Source organism: Malaclemys terrapin, chromosome 6, assembly GCF_027887155.1.
Source record: "Malaclemys terrapin pileata isolate rMalTer1 chromosome 6, rMalTer1.hap1, whole genome shotgun sequence".
Taxonomy (NCBI): Eukaryota; Metazoa; Chordata; order Testudines; family Emydidae; genus Malaclemys; species Malaclemys terrapin.
Window position 1 is genome coordinate 129,660,001 of NC_071510.1, and position 12,819 is coordinate 129,672,819.

The 12,819-nt window shown below is 46.6% G+C and overlaps 1 protein-coding gene across 1 annotated transcript in view; it reads left to right on the forward strand.

Annotated features, from left to right (window-relative positions):
- DNAI1 (dynein axonemal intermediate chain 1) overlaps positions 1–12,819 on the forward strand; it is a 298,189-nt gene that overhangs the window by 43,704 nt on the left and 241,666 nt on the right. The window contains exons 9-11 of the mRNA XM_054031240.1: positions 1,912–2,046; positions 9,115–9,199; positions 12,025–12,142. Coding sequence (XP_053887215.1) covers positions 1,912–2,046; positions 9,115–9,199; positions 12,025–12,142 — 338 coding nt within the window. The remainder of the gene's footprint in view (positions 1–1,911; positions 2,047–9,114; positions 9,200–12,024; positions 12,143–12,819) is intronic.

Sequence of the window (12,819 nt, forward strand, 5' to 3'; positions counted from 1 at the left end):
GCGACTGCTTGGGAGATTGAGAGAACAGAACTGTCAAATGAATCAAACCACAGCTGAGATTTTAGATTAAGATGCTGAAAATTAGGGGGAAAAGTTTCTGCTTAATTTTTCTAACCTCTTGTGAAAGGAAATGGATTTGAACTACTCACTTTCTCAGTTCTTCTTTCTTCCCTTTGCTCTCTATCCTCTCCTTGCTCGTCTCTCTTAGCTATTCCTTTCTTCCCCCTCTCCTGCTCTTGCCTGCACGTGACTTTCTATACAACCCCAAAGATTTGGAATATCCTTCAACTTCTTCCCCACCTTATAGTCCATTCATCCAGCCCATACTTTAACTTGCTGGCAAGAATACTGTGGGAGACCATATCAAAAGCGTTGCTAAAGTCAAGGAATAACTCGTCCACTGCTTTGCCCTCATCCACAGAGCCAGTTATCTCATCATAGAAGGCAATTAGGTTAGTCAGGCATGACTTGCTCTTGGTGAATCCACGCTGACTGTTCCTGATCACTTTCCTCTCCTCAAAGTGCTTCAGAATTGATTCCTTGAGGACGTGCACCATGATTTTTCCAGGGACTGAGGTGAGGCTGACTGGCCTGTAGTTGCCTGGATCCTCCTCCTTCGCTTTTTTTAAAGATGAGCACTACATTAGCCTTTTTCCAGTCATCCGGGACCTCCCCCGATCACCATGAGTTTTCAAAGATAATGGCTAATGGCTCTGCAATCTCATCCGCCAACTCCTTTAGCATCTGGCCTCATGGACTTGTGCTCGTCCAGCCTTTCTAAATAGTCCTGAACCACTTCTTTCTCCACAGAGGGCTGGTCACCTGCTCCCCATATTGTGCTGCCCAGTGCTGTAGTCTGGGAGCTGATCTTGTTCGTGAAGACAGAGGCAACAAAAGCATTGAGTACATTAGCTTTTTCCACATCCTCTGTCACTAGCTTGCCTCCCCCATTCAGTAAGGGGCCCACGCTTTCCTTGATTTTCTTCTTGTTGCTAACATACCTGAAGAAACCCTTCTTGTTACTCTTAACATCTCTTGCTAACTGCAACTCCAAGTGTGATTTGGCCTTCCTGATTTCACTCCTGCATGCCTGAGCAATATTTTTATACTTCTCCCTGGTCATTTGTCCAATCTTCCACTTCTTGTAAGCTTCTTTTTTGTGTTTAAGATCAGCAAGGATTTCACTGTTAAGCCAAGCTGGTCGCCTGCCATATTTACTATTCTTTCTACACACCGTGATGGTTTGTTTCTGCAACCTCAATAAGGATTCTTTAATATACAGCCAGCTCTCCTGGACTCCTTTCCCATGTTATTCTCCCAGGAGGTCCTGCCCATCAGTTCCCTGAGGGAGTCAAAGTCTGCTTTTCTGAAGTCTAGGGTCCGTATTCTGCTGCTCTCCTTTCTTCCTTTTGTCAGGATTCTGAACGCGACCATCTCATGGTCACTGCCTCCCAGGTTCCCATCCACTTTTGCTTCCCCTACTAATTCTTCCCGGTTTGTGAGCAGCTGGTCAAGAAGAGCTCTGCCCCTAGTTGGTTCCTCCAGGAAATTGTCCCCTACACTTTCCAAAAACTTCCTGGATTGTCTATGCACTGCTGTATTGCTCTCCCAGCAGATATTGGGGTGATTGAAGTCTCCCATGAGAGCCAGGGCCTGTGATCTAGTAACTTCTGTTAGTTGCCTGGGGAAGCAGGGCTTTAAAAATCCTGGGGTTCAATCCTGCAGTCTGTATACAGGCAAAATACCCATTGACTTCAACCTCACTTCAGTGGAAGTGTTTCTGGGGTAAAGACTGTGGTATCTTTTGAACGTGTTGATGTCTGGCATACTGGTCTGTTTGTTTGCTGGAGTGCAGTGAAGTTGCCTGTTAGATTAGACAGGAAGTCCTGACTCTTGTTCTGTCTCTCTCAGTGGGAGATCTATGATGCCTATGTGGAGGAGCTTCAGAAACTGGAAAAGTCGAAGGAGAAAGAGAAGCAAAAACCCCTGGTTGCAAAGAAAGAAGACAAGCCGAGGGGGAGAAAGTTAACCTCTCTAGAGTCTCAGGTACATGCCATATGTGTAATTCATGATTCTGGTCAGAGCTGGCAGGGTGCATTTATAACTCGAACCTGGCTAAATGTTAGCAGCTCAAACTTGCCAGGGAGTTAGCCATCTCTGACAGCAAATAGTGACGCAATGAGAAATTCAGAAATTGATTTTGCAAATGCACAGTGTGAAATTTCCGTTTTCAAGTTGCTGTACTTTTTACGGGAATGTAAAAAATGCCCAACCAGAACATGGATGTGAATTCTGTTCTGGGAGTGAGGTTTGTACCTCCGTGTTACTGTGCAGTTCCGTCATTGTGTATGTTGTTTGACGATGCAAATGTGGAAGAACAGGATGAAACCAGTAGAAATATTCGTTGAGATTTGCAAACCATTTTAAAGGGATTTGGGAAGTCACTCGGGTGCTCTTGAAAATGCTACCTGTTGTCCATTAAAGTTACATTACATCCTTGGGGTTTTTTAATTTAATATTTTTGTATTGTTAAAAATATACACCTACATTTTCAAACCTGACTACTGATTTGAGTTGCCTCCATTTGGGGGGATTGAACTTGAGCTCCATTATTTATTTAAATGTAGAATTATAGAAGAGAGGCCTACCCAAAGCCTTGTCTAAACTCTATAGTGCCACTGTGGCACTTCAGTGTAGACGCTACCTACGCCGATGGGAGGGATTCTTCTGTTATCATAGGTAATCCACCTCCCCAAGAAGCGGTAGCTAAGTCTGTCTACATGGAGATTTAGATCAGTTTACCTACACCGCTCAGGGGTGTGGATTTTTCAGACCCCTGACTGCCGTAGTTAAACCAATCTAATTTTCTAGCACACTCCCTAATTATACAATAGATTAAAATCCCAGCAGCAGCAAAATGATCATTCCAATGGGAGCGCAGCCAGGCAGCTACCTATTATCGACCCTGTTATCATTAGGGGAAGCATAACCTCAGCCCTCTCTGAAACCCGGTCAGACAGACGTATTTTGCAGCATCCCCAGAGAGTCGCCACATTTGGGCTGTTTCAGACCTCAGGGAGCAAGTTCCAGAATCCCGGAGCCTCACAGAGAATGCCCTTCCCGCCGCCCCTTCTCTCTTATAACAAAGGAGATCCAGTTCAAACAACCCTGTTGACGGCTGTGTCATTATGGCCTGGGGAGAGCAGGAGGCCCCTCAAGTATGCTAGTCCATAGGCGCTGAGTTTTCTTTTTCCCCGGGGGTGCTCTACCTGCCCCCACTCCAGCCCCTCTCCCAAACCCCACCATCGCTCTGCCTCTTCCTGCCCCCGCTCCAACCCCTCCCGCAAGGCCCTGCGCACCTGCCGCTCTCTACTCTCCACCCTCCCCCAAATATCTCCCCCAGCTGCCAAACGATTTTTTTTCCCATGAGTGCTCCAGTCCTGGTCATAACCAACTCCTAAACTCCACCTGTAGATCAATAAGCAGCCAGTGAAGATCCCAACGTGCTGGGGTCACGTGCTCCCTGCGAGATGCCCTGTTCAATAAGTGAGCTGCTACATTCTGCACCAGCTTCAGTATCTGAGGGCAGGTCTACACTACAGACTTAGATTGTATAACTACATCACTCAGGGCTATGAAAAATCCACCCCCTTGAGCGACATAGTTATATCGACCGAATCCCCGGTGTACACAGCGCTCCGTCGGTGGGAAACTTCTCCCGTCGGCATAGCTACCGCCTCTAGAGGGTTAACTACACTGACAAGAGACGCTCTCCCGTTGGTGTGGGAGCATCTTCACTTAAGTGCTACAGCTCTGGGAGGGAGTTTGGGTACAGGAGGGGGCTCTGGGCTGGGGCAGAGTGTTGGGGTGCAGGAGGGGGTATGAGGTTTTGGCTCCAGAAGGGGGGTCAGGGATGGGGCAGGGAGTTGGGGTACAGGAGGGGGCATGGGGTGCTAGCTCCAGGACGGGGCTCAGGGCTGAGGGTTGGGTTGCGGGCTTCCACTGGGCGGCACTTACCTCCTGATCGGTGGTGCAGCAGGGCTAAGGCAGGCTCCCTGCATGCCCCGGCCCCACACCGCTCCCAGAAGCGGCCAGTACGCCTCTGTGGCTCCACGAGGCGGTTGGCTCCACGCGCTGTTCCTTCCTGCAAGCACTGCCCCCACAGCTCCGATTGGCCACAGCTCCCCATTCCCAGCCAATGGGAGCTGCAGTGGCAGTCCTTGCAGGCAGGAGCAGTGTGCAGAGACCCCTGCCCCTCCCCCCCTCAGGGGCCACGGGGCATGCTGGCTGCTTCTGGGACCAGCGTGGGGCTGGGACAGGCAGGGAGCCTGCCTTAGCCCTGCTGCGTCGCCAGACTTCTTGTGGGCAGAGATCACGATTGACTGGCAGAGACTCCAGGACTGACCAGTCAGTTGTGATCTATGAGTTGGTGACCACTGCTGTACACAAATGTGCACCAGTTTAACTAAAGGTGTATTTTAAAACTCATTTGGTTAAACCGGAGCAAACCCCTGTGTAAACGTTCTTATTTTGGTGTAAAAGTAACTTTGGTTTAGCTTCCTTCTTTCCTCCCCCTTCCCCCGAATTAAGCTAATTCAAAGTAAGACACTCAGAGCCAAATAAGACCATCTACACAGGATTTTGCATCAGGTTAACTAAATAGGTTTAGATACTGATTTAACTTAAACTGGTGCAACTTCTGAGGGTAGGCAAGGCCTTTGTTAAAGATGTTACACCTCTGTGTTTTGAGTTAAGGTGTGAGGTCTGTCAGTGAACACCCTTTGAGACCACCAAGCAGTCCTCCAGTAAACTAGATTGGACATGTTTGATATTTCGAAGGTGTTGTTGTTGTTTATTACTGATACCACTGTTGATGGCGCTGCAAATAAACACATACACACCAATCCTGCAGGATCAAAGGCTGATGACAAAAGGAGTTCCTCACGCAGAAAGCTAGCAGGATTGGGCTGTTGGTTTAGACACGTACCTATCTCATATGGTGTACTGTGTAAGGGGCTGGTTCTGCAATGCTTATGTACGTGAGCTGTCCCATAGAAATCCATGGGATGTTTAGTATCGGGGGGTAGCCGTGTTAGTCTGTATCCGCAAAAACAAGAAGTCCGGTGGCACCTTAAAGACTAACAGATTTATTTGGGCCTAAGCTTTCGTAGGTAAAAAACCTACTTCTTCAGACTACTTGCATGAATAAGTGGGGCAGAATCAGGCCTCAAGTCAACAATATCATTATTTGCTTGGAACTATGGGACTGCCAAAAGCAGATCATTAAACTGAAATAGAAATGAAGCAACATTATACCAAACTGCTGCATGCTTCATTGACTACAGTGGGAAGTTTTAAATTGACACGTTGATGATCCCCTTGGCTTTTTCCTTTTCACTATTAGCCCTTTCCAGAGGTGACTCCCGGAAAACTAAAAGGGCAGTATGTTCTGAGCAAGTGAAAAGAGATGCTGCTTCCCGCAGAACAGTCAGCCTGCAGAATTCAGAACCACGGGGGGGGTCCTAGAGCCGTATTCTTGGGTGTAAAAGCATAGAGAATTTCCTGATTGCCAACTCCGGTGCTGTGCAAACTGAAATAATCAAGTGAAATAATTCAGGACTAGAATCTTTTATGTTTACTCCTGGGGAGCAGTATCATAGTCCAGGAGCGAGCCCACTGAAGTTAAAGTATCGAGGGTATCAGAATCTGGACCTTGGGGTGTAAAGTATAGTATTGTACCATTGCCTAAATGCATCCTGAATAGGTGTTTTTCAGCCTCCTCAGAAGCAGAGCTGGTCAAACACTGAAAGAAAAACAACAACAAAAAGGATTTGGGAATATTTGTGTACATATAAGTGCTGATTTCAGTTCATTTATTAATGGGGCCATAGCTGTAATCTGGAAGCACCTGGATGACCGCTGGGTATTTGTGAAAATGTTTGCAAATCCTGAATGTTAGCTAATGTCAGCTGAACATTCAACCCAGAAAGTGCGTGGTTTGTTAATCACTCACTATTCTCAGTTCTGCTGTTTAAAATGAATTCATTATTCAGCCCAGTGGCAGTAATTGTCTCATGTTCATTAGGTGACCAAGGACACCACACAAACAGCTGAGAGTGAAAACGAACAGTTCATGGACAGTCAATCATCTGAAATGATTTACCCTTTGTAGGGTGACCAGATGTCCCGATTTTATAGGGACTGTCCTGATATTTGGGGTTTTTTCTTATATAGGCTACTATTACCCCCCACCCCTGTCCCGATTTTTCACACTTGCTGTCTGGTCACCCTAACCCTTTGTGACTGTCTTTAGCACTTTGCTTGTTTGGGATGGTGTGTTTGCAGGGAACAGGGCTGGCATGAGGGCCTTGGCTGTCTTAAACCCTATTGCAGAGCTAGCCTATGTGTTCAAAGTTCCTTCGAAAGCAGGGAAGACTTGTAGCTATAATGTGGTGTTTGGTGGTGGTGCAGCAGTTACAGGATTGGCATCAGGGGGATTTATGTGTTCTGGATAGTTTATTACACATCAGCAGAAGTCGCGGAGTTATACATTGTGACTGGCTTGCTGCTGAAATGTAAACACGAAGCATTTATCAAAAAAGAGTATCAATGACAGGTCGAGCCATTTATTTTCAAAGCACTAGTCCATTATCCAGTCATAGCGTATGATTTCATTCACCTTATTGTTCTGTAAAATAGTACACTTCAAAAAACCAGACAAAATATTTAGTTAGCTGGTGAGATTGTGTTTAGAGTCAGAGCCAGGCCAGGAGTGGCTTACAGAGGAAAAATCAATTTCAAATGGACCTTTAAAAAAATTTGGCCCATCAAGTCCATTGAAGATTAATTTTAATAAGATACAGAATTAATCAAACCTGAAAGAGAAAGTAACCCAATTAGAAAACAGCTTACTTTGATTTATATTAGTGCCAGACAGGGGCTTATTCATGGTTGCGTTACTGAAAAGTTACAGCCTAACTGGCTAATAAGAAAACTGACATATGACTTTTCCGCTTCTTCTGGACAGAATTGAATTGGCTCACGCTCAGTTCCTGTAAACAAACATTTTTTTAAAAGTCAGCCTATTTCATACTCACCAAATTAAAACAGATGATCATCTTTAAGGCACCGTCTAGCATTCATCTTTGAGAGTTTCAGAGTAACAGCCGTGTTAGTCTGTATCCGCAAAAAGAAGAACAGGACTACTTGTGGCACCTTAGAGACTAACAAATTTATTACAGCATAAGCTTTCGTGGACTACATCCGAAGAAGTGGGCTGTAGTCCACGAAAGCTTATGCTCTAATAAATTTGTTAGTCTCTAAGGTGCCACAAGTTCTCCTGTTCATCTTTGAGAGTGTAACTCTCCTGGGTGCTGTTTTGGTACAATAGAGTAAGTATCCTCTGCTGATCTTCACTTCAAGGTGCAATGTCAGACATGACGTTGAGAAGCCTAGGAGTGAGAGGAACACGGGCCATATTCCTGTTGATCTCTGTGGGGATCAACAGAGACATTGCTCCTTATCCTGGGACAGCAGTACTTGCGTGGTAAGGGGCATTACAGGGAGAAGAATTGAATTCTTCTGAAGCCGTTAACACTGACCTCTGCTGAAGGCAGCTTAACGGAGTTGGCGGACCAATGAAGATCCAATATGGCCTATCTTATGTTCTTCAAGTTGCAGTTGGGGAGGTTTAGGTTGGATATTAGGAAAAACTTTTTCACTAGGAGGGTGGTGAAGCACTGGAATGGGTTCCCTAGGGAGGTGGTGGAATCTCCTTCCTTAGAGGTTTTTAAGGTCAGGCTTGACAAAGCCCTGGCTGGGATGATTTAGTTGGGGATTGGTCCTGCTTTGAGCAGGGGGTTGGACTAGATGACCTCCTGAGGTCCCTTCCAACCCTGATATTCTATGATTCATACGCTGGCGGCATATGAATTTGTTTAATTGCTCTCTTCTTTCAATCATATCTTCAGCTTGCAAGCATTTTAACCACCGTGTCCATTAGACTTGTTCAGTGCAAGATGCCGATTGCAGCCAATGGCAGGTCTAAACTTGGGTTCCTAACATTGGTAATGCTGCGGGAGCTGAACAAGAGTTAGCAAAGGTGGGAAATTGTTAAGAAATGTCTCTAGTGTCGACAGGCACTATGCTGACTGGAGAGCTAGTGGAAAAAAGACATTGCAGGAGTTGAGAAAAGGAAATTAGTGCAATTGAGGGGAAGTGATTTTTATGCAGACCTTTTACATTTTTGTTAACACCCACTTAATTCCAATGGCTAATGCATGTTTTGGAGAAAGGCAATCTTTGTTAGAAAGCCATCACCACCACCCTGCCCTGCCACCATGTCTAATCAATTGTGAGAATACCAATATACATACTGTGAAACTTCCAAGTAGTCCTCCAGCAAAACCTAGGGCAGAGCACAGTTGGTATTGCTAAGGTACAAGCAGGAAAATCCCATTTTAAGGGTTCCTTTTTAATGTATCATAAAGAGATAAGTAAAGGGGATATGCTCAAAAAAGGGAGGAGAGAATGTGGCTCTGACAGGCTCCCAGTCACCCAACCCCTTTTCCCCCAAGACCCAGCTCCTGTGCCGCCTCTTCCCCCCCCCCAGGACCCTACCCCCTTCCCCATCGCTCACCCTTATGACGGTAAAAAGTGGGAGGGAATAGCCTCCCACTTTTAAAAGTGAGGGTGGGGGCATGGCCCTCTGGCCCCCCTGTTCTGGTGCCACCTGCAGGATGGAATTTTCCACAGTGCTAAGCCAGTGAGGAGCCTAGTTCTCATTGACTTTCATAGGCAATTGGACACAAAGCTGCCTTTTGTGCCTTTGAAAATCTCCCCCACAGTGTGACTGACTCTGTTAGCTATGTGCTGTATGATACTGTTGATCTGTATACAACTTAAAGTCGAGTTCACTGAGATTTATTGAAAGGCTTTTAAACCCTTTGATATTTGCTTGTTCACACGAGACCCCGAAGCCCCTTAGACCAGAGATCCAACAGGAGAGGGGGGCTCTATGCTTATTTTCAGGGAACCACGCCACAGGAAGTAATTTCCCTTTCTTTCAACATGTTGGTTGTAAAATTGCTCCTCGTTGTTTTTCCCTTTTGGCAGAGTGATGATGTAACCAAGGTGACCAAGGCAGCTAAAATAGTGGAGCGGATGGTCAATCAGAATACCTTTGATGACCTTGCACAAGGTACAGCCTACACCGCGGGACTTTCATTCACACTCAGATATCAGTTGTGCGGAAGAGACTGGCACACCGTTGTGACAAGGGTGCTGAAAGCTCCTTTGAGAATGCAGGCTGTGGGTTTTCAAAGCGGCCTAGGAAAGTTCTATTCAGTGGTATTTGGGTGCTGAACACTCTGACTCCATTGGAAAGCCCAGCCATAATCCGTTACAATTGACCATTCTGTGCATCAAGCCCTTGATCAGTACCATGTCGCTGATCACTTCCCCAGAGAAGTCAGAGGCTACTCACCGCTAGCAACTCTGGCCTCACCTGGCAAAGTGACTCCCAGGGAATCATCACCCGTACATGGAGAGGAAGAAGATTAGTGAAAAATGTAACTGAGAAGAATTCCCATTTGCTCTACCGGCTGGCTGTACAATGTTGATCCTTTCCAAGGTCACCATGACAAAGTGCAGTCGTTCATGGAATGTTACATAAAGCCATGTCAGTCCATGTAACAGAGGAAGCTGCACGAAAGGCCACCTCTGATAGGCTGCCCTTTGCCCTAAGTGACCACTTTAAGTGGCCCAAAGGTTGCCAATAACATTTTGCTTGCTCCGTATTTAAAATCCACAAGCTAGATTCAGCCCCTTCAGCTGACAGAAGCCAGGACACAGCCTTCCCAGCAATGGAAAATCTGCCTCGGGGAGTATGAGGGCAGTATAAGACACCCACAGTATTGCTTCCACGGGGGTGGGCACAGCCAGCCCACACAGTCCCCAGCGTAGCGCTGGCCTGGGAAGGTTTATGGCCAGGACACATGGAGGATTTACTGATTCTGTATATACCCCATGTGGCCTCTCCTTTGGAGCCCTGAGGTCAATTTAAAGCTTCCCCTCTCTGGCAGAGACCCTAAGTGAGGGCTATAGCATTTTATTCTAATGCCTAATGGTTAGGGCAGGGAGATGTGAGTCAGGACTCCTGGGTTCTATTTCTAGCTCTGCCAGTGAATAACTAGGTGACGCTGGGCAAATTGCTTACCAGTCCAGAGCCTCAATTCCACCATCAGGAAAGTGAGGCTAGTCATATTTCTCTGCCTCCCAGGGATACTGTGAAGACAAATTAATTAGTGAGAGTTTGTAAAAGGCCCTGAGATCCTCAGTGCGAAAGCACCTCAGAAGTGCCAAGGATGATTATGTCTTCGTACTGCAAGTAAAACATTGCAGTATGCAGGTGTTACATCTTCATAACCCTAGAAAGATTACAACAGGGAATCCGGGGAGGCATTTTCTGGTGGAGTTAAATTTTGTCTTGATTCAGAGAGGAGATCTGCTAACAGGAGGGTGATATCAATATAGTTGGCCAGATTCTCAGCTGGTGTAACTCAACAGAGCTTCATTGACTTCTTTGGAGGCACAGCTGAAGATCCGGCCCATTGCCTTGCTGACCACTGTAGGCTCTCCTACATGTCCCTGTGGCGTGGGGAGCTCTGTGCCTGTAGGTATTGGGAGAGAACTCCACCATTTACTGTTGCTGTCTACCTACCTCCAAAGTGACCTGCATAGAATAATGATACCTAGCTTTTATACAGCACTTGTCATCAGCAGATCTCAAAGTGCTTTTACAAAGGAGGTCACTATAATTATCCCCATTTTACAGATGGGAAAACTGAGGCAAAATGACTTGCCCAAGGTCAGCCAGTGGTAGAGCCAGGAGTAGAACCCAGGTCCTCCGAGTCCCAGGTTGACACTATCCAGTGGGCATGCCCGGTGCTTCACAAGATGCAGGAAGGCAAGATCACAGCCCAGAGATGCTTGTTCTGTAAGGGCCCAGTCCTGTGTGTTCAGTGGGAGATGAGAATCCTAGAACCATAGAGTCATCTAGTCCAGTCCCCTGTACTCAGGGCAGGATTAAACATTATCTAGACCATCCTTGACAGGTGTTTGTCCAACCTGCTCTTAAAAATCCTCAGTGATGGAGATTCCACAACCTCCCTAGGCAATGTATTTCAGTGCTTAACCACCTTGACAGGAAGTTTTTCCTAATCTCCAACCTAAACCACCCTTGCTGCAATTTAAGCCCATTGCTTCTTGTCCTATCCTCAGAGGTTAAGAACAATTTTTCTCCCTCCTCCTTGTAACAACCTTTTATTTACTTGAAAACTGTTCTCATGTCCCCTCTCAGTCTTCTCTTCTCCAGACTAAACAAACCCAATTTTTTCAATCTTTCCTCATAGGTCATGTTTTCTAGACCTTTCATCATTTTTTGTTGCTCTTCTCTGGACTTTCTGTGGCCAATGGGAGCTGCGGAGCTGGCGCTCGGGGCGGGGGCAACACGCGGAACCCCCATGGCCGCCACTGCACTTAGGAGTTGGACGTGCTGGCTGCTTCCGGGAGCCACGTAGAGCCAGGGCAGGCAGGGAACCTGCCTTAGCCCCACTATGCCGCCGACTGCACTTCTGGCGGCCCGGTCAGCAGTGCTGACCGGAGTCACCAGGATCTGTTTTCGACCAGGCGTTCCGGTTGAAAACCAGATGTCTGGCAACCCTACCCTTTATCTGTCTTGTCTGATTAGACCGTAAGCTCTCTGGGGCAGGGACCATTTCCTGCTATGTGTGCGTACAGCATCTAGTACGGTGGGGCCCTGACCTCACTTAGGGACTCTAGGCACTACTGGGGTACAAATAATAAATCTCAGGCATGAGAAGTGCCTTTGGCACAAGCTCTGAAGGTATGTGACTGTGCCTACCCTTTAGCTGGGGAGAGGAATGATCTTATGCTCCACCTGCAGGCACTGGTTATAGGCAAACCCCTTTTGAATGCACTGATCTTTGCTTCCTCTCCTTTTAGATTTTAAATATTTTGAGGATCCCGCCGATGAATACAGAGACCAGGAGGGGACTCTCCTTCCACTGTGGAAGTTTCAGTATGACAAAGCCAAGAGGCTTGCAGTTACTGCCATCTGCTGGTGAGTTTATTTGTTGCAGATTTTATCTCCTAAATCCTTGGGCAAGAATGGAATGAAACGACGCACTCTTGCAAGCCAGCGTCCCTGTGAATTGTCATAACTTGGAAGTGTAGCTCCGTTATCATGGCAAGAAGCCCAACCTTTTGTATAAAAACATTTGGAATGCTTTCACTGGGAACACGGTTTGTTTGGAATAATTCAATTCAACGATTATTCGTTGGTGGTGGATAAACGTGCAGGTGCTTCTGGGCAGCTGGCACCTGCTGTGTTACTGAATGTGCCAGGCACACGCTCTGATTCCGTTGCTCTTCAGTGGAACATGAGCACACCGCTGACTTAGCGTGGAGCACCAGGGCAAAGAGGTTAAATCAATGGAACAAATAAGAGTCCCTTCCCTTGAGAATCGTAAAACCAGATTGGACAGATCTCTGGAGAACATACAGGAGGGGTCAGTCCTGCACTGGCCTAGGGGGAGGTAGGAAAAGACAATATCTGAGTTGAGTTTATTTTTGGAAAGCAGAGGCTTTGGTCTGTGCACGGGGAATAAAAGAGCAGGATAAAGTGCCGATGCAATCGCATGTTCCAATTAGGTAATTGCATGTGCAAAAGGATAAGTCCAAATCATTAGAGGAATGGCTCTGCTTGCACTGACCAGGTGCCTAAGTGCCTTGCTGAAT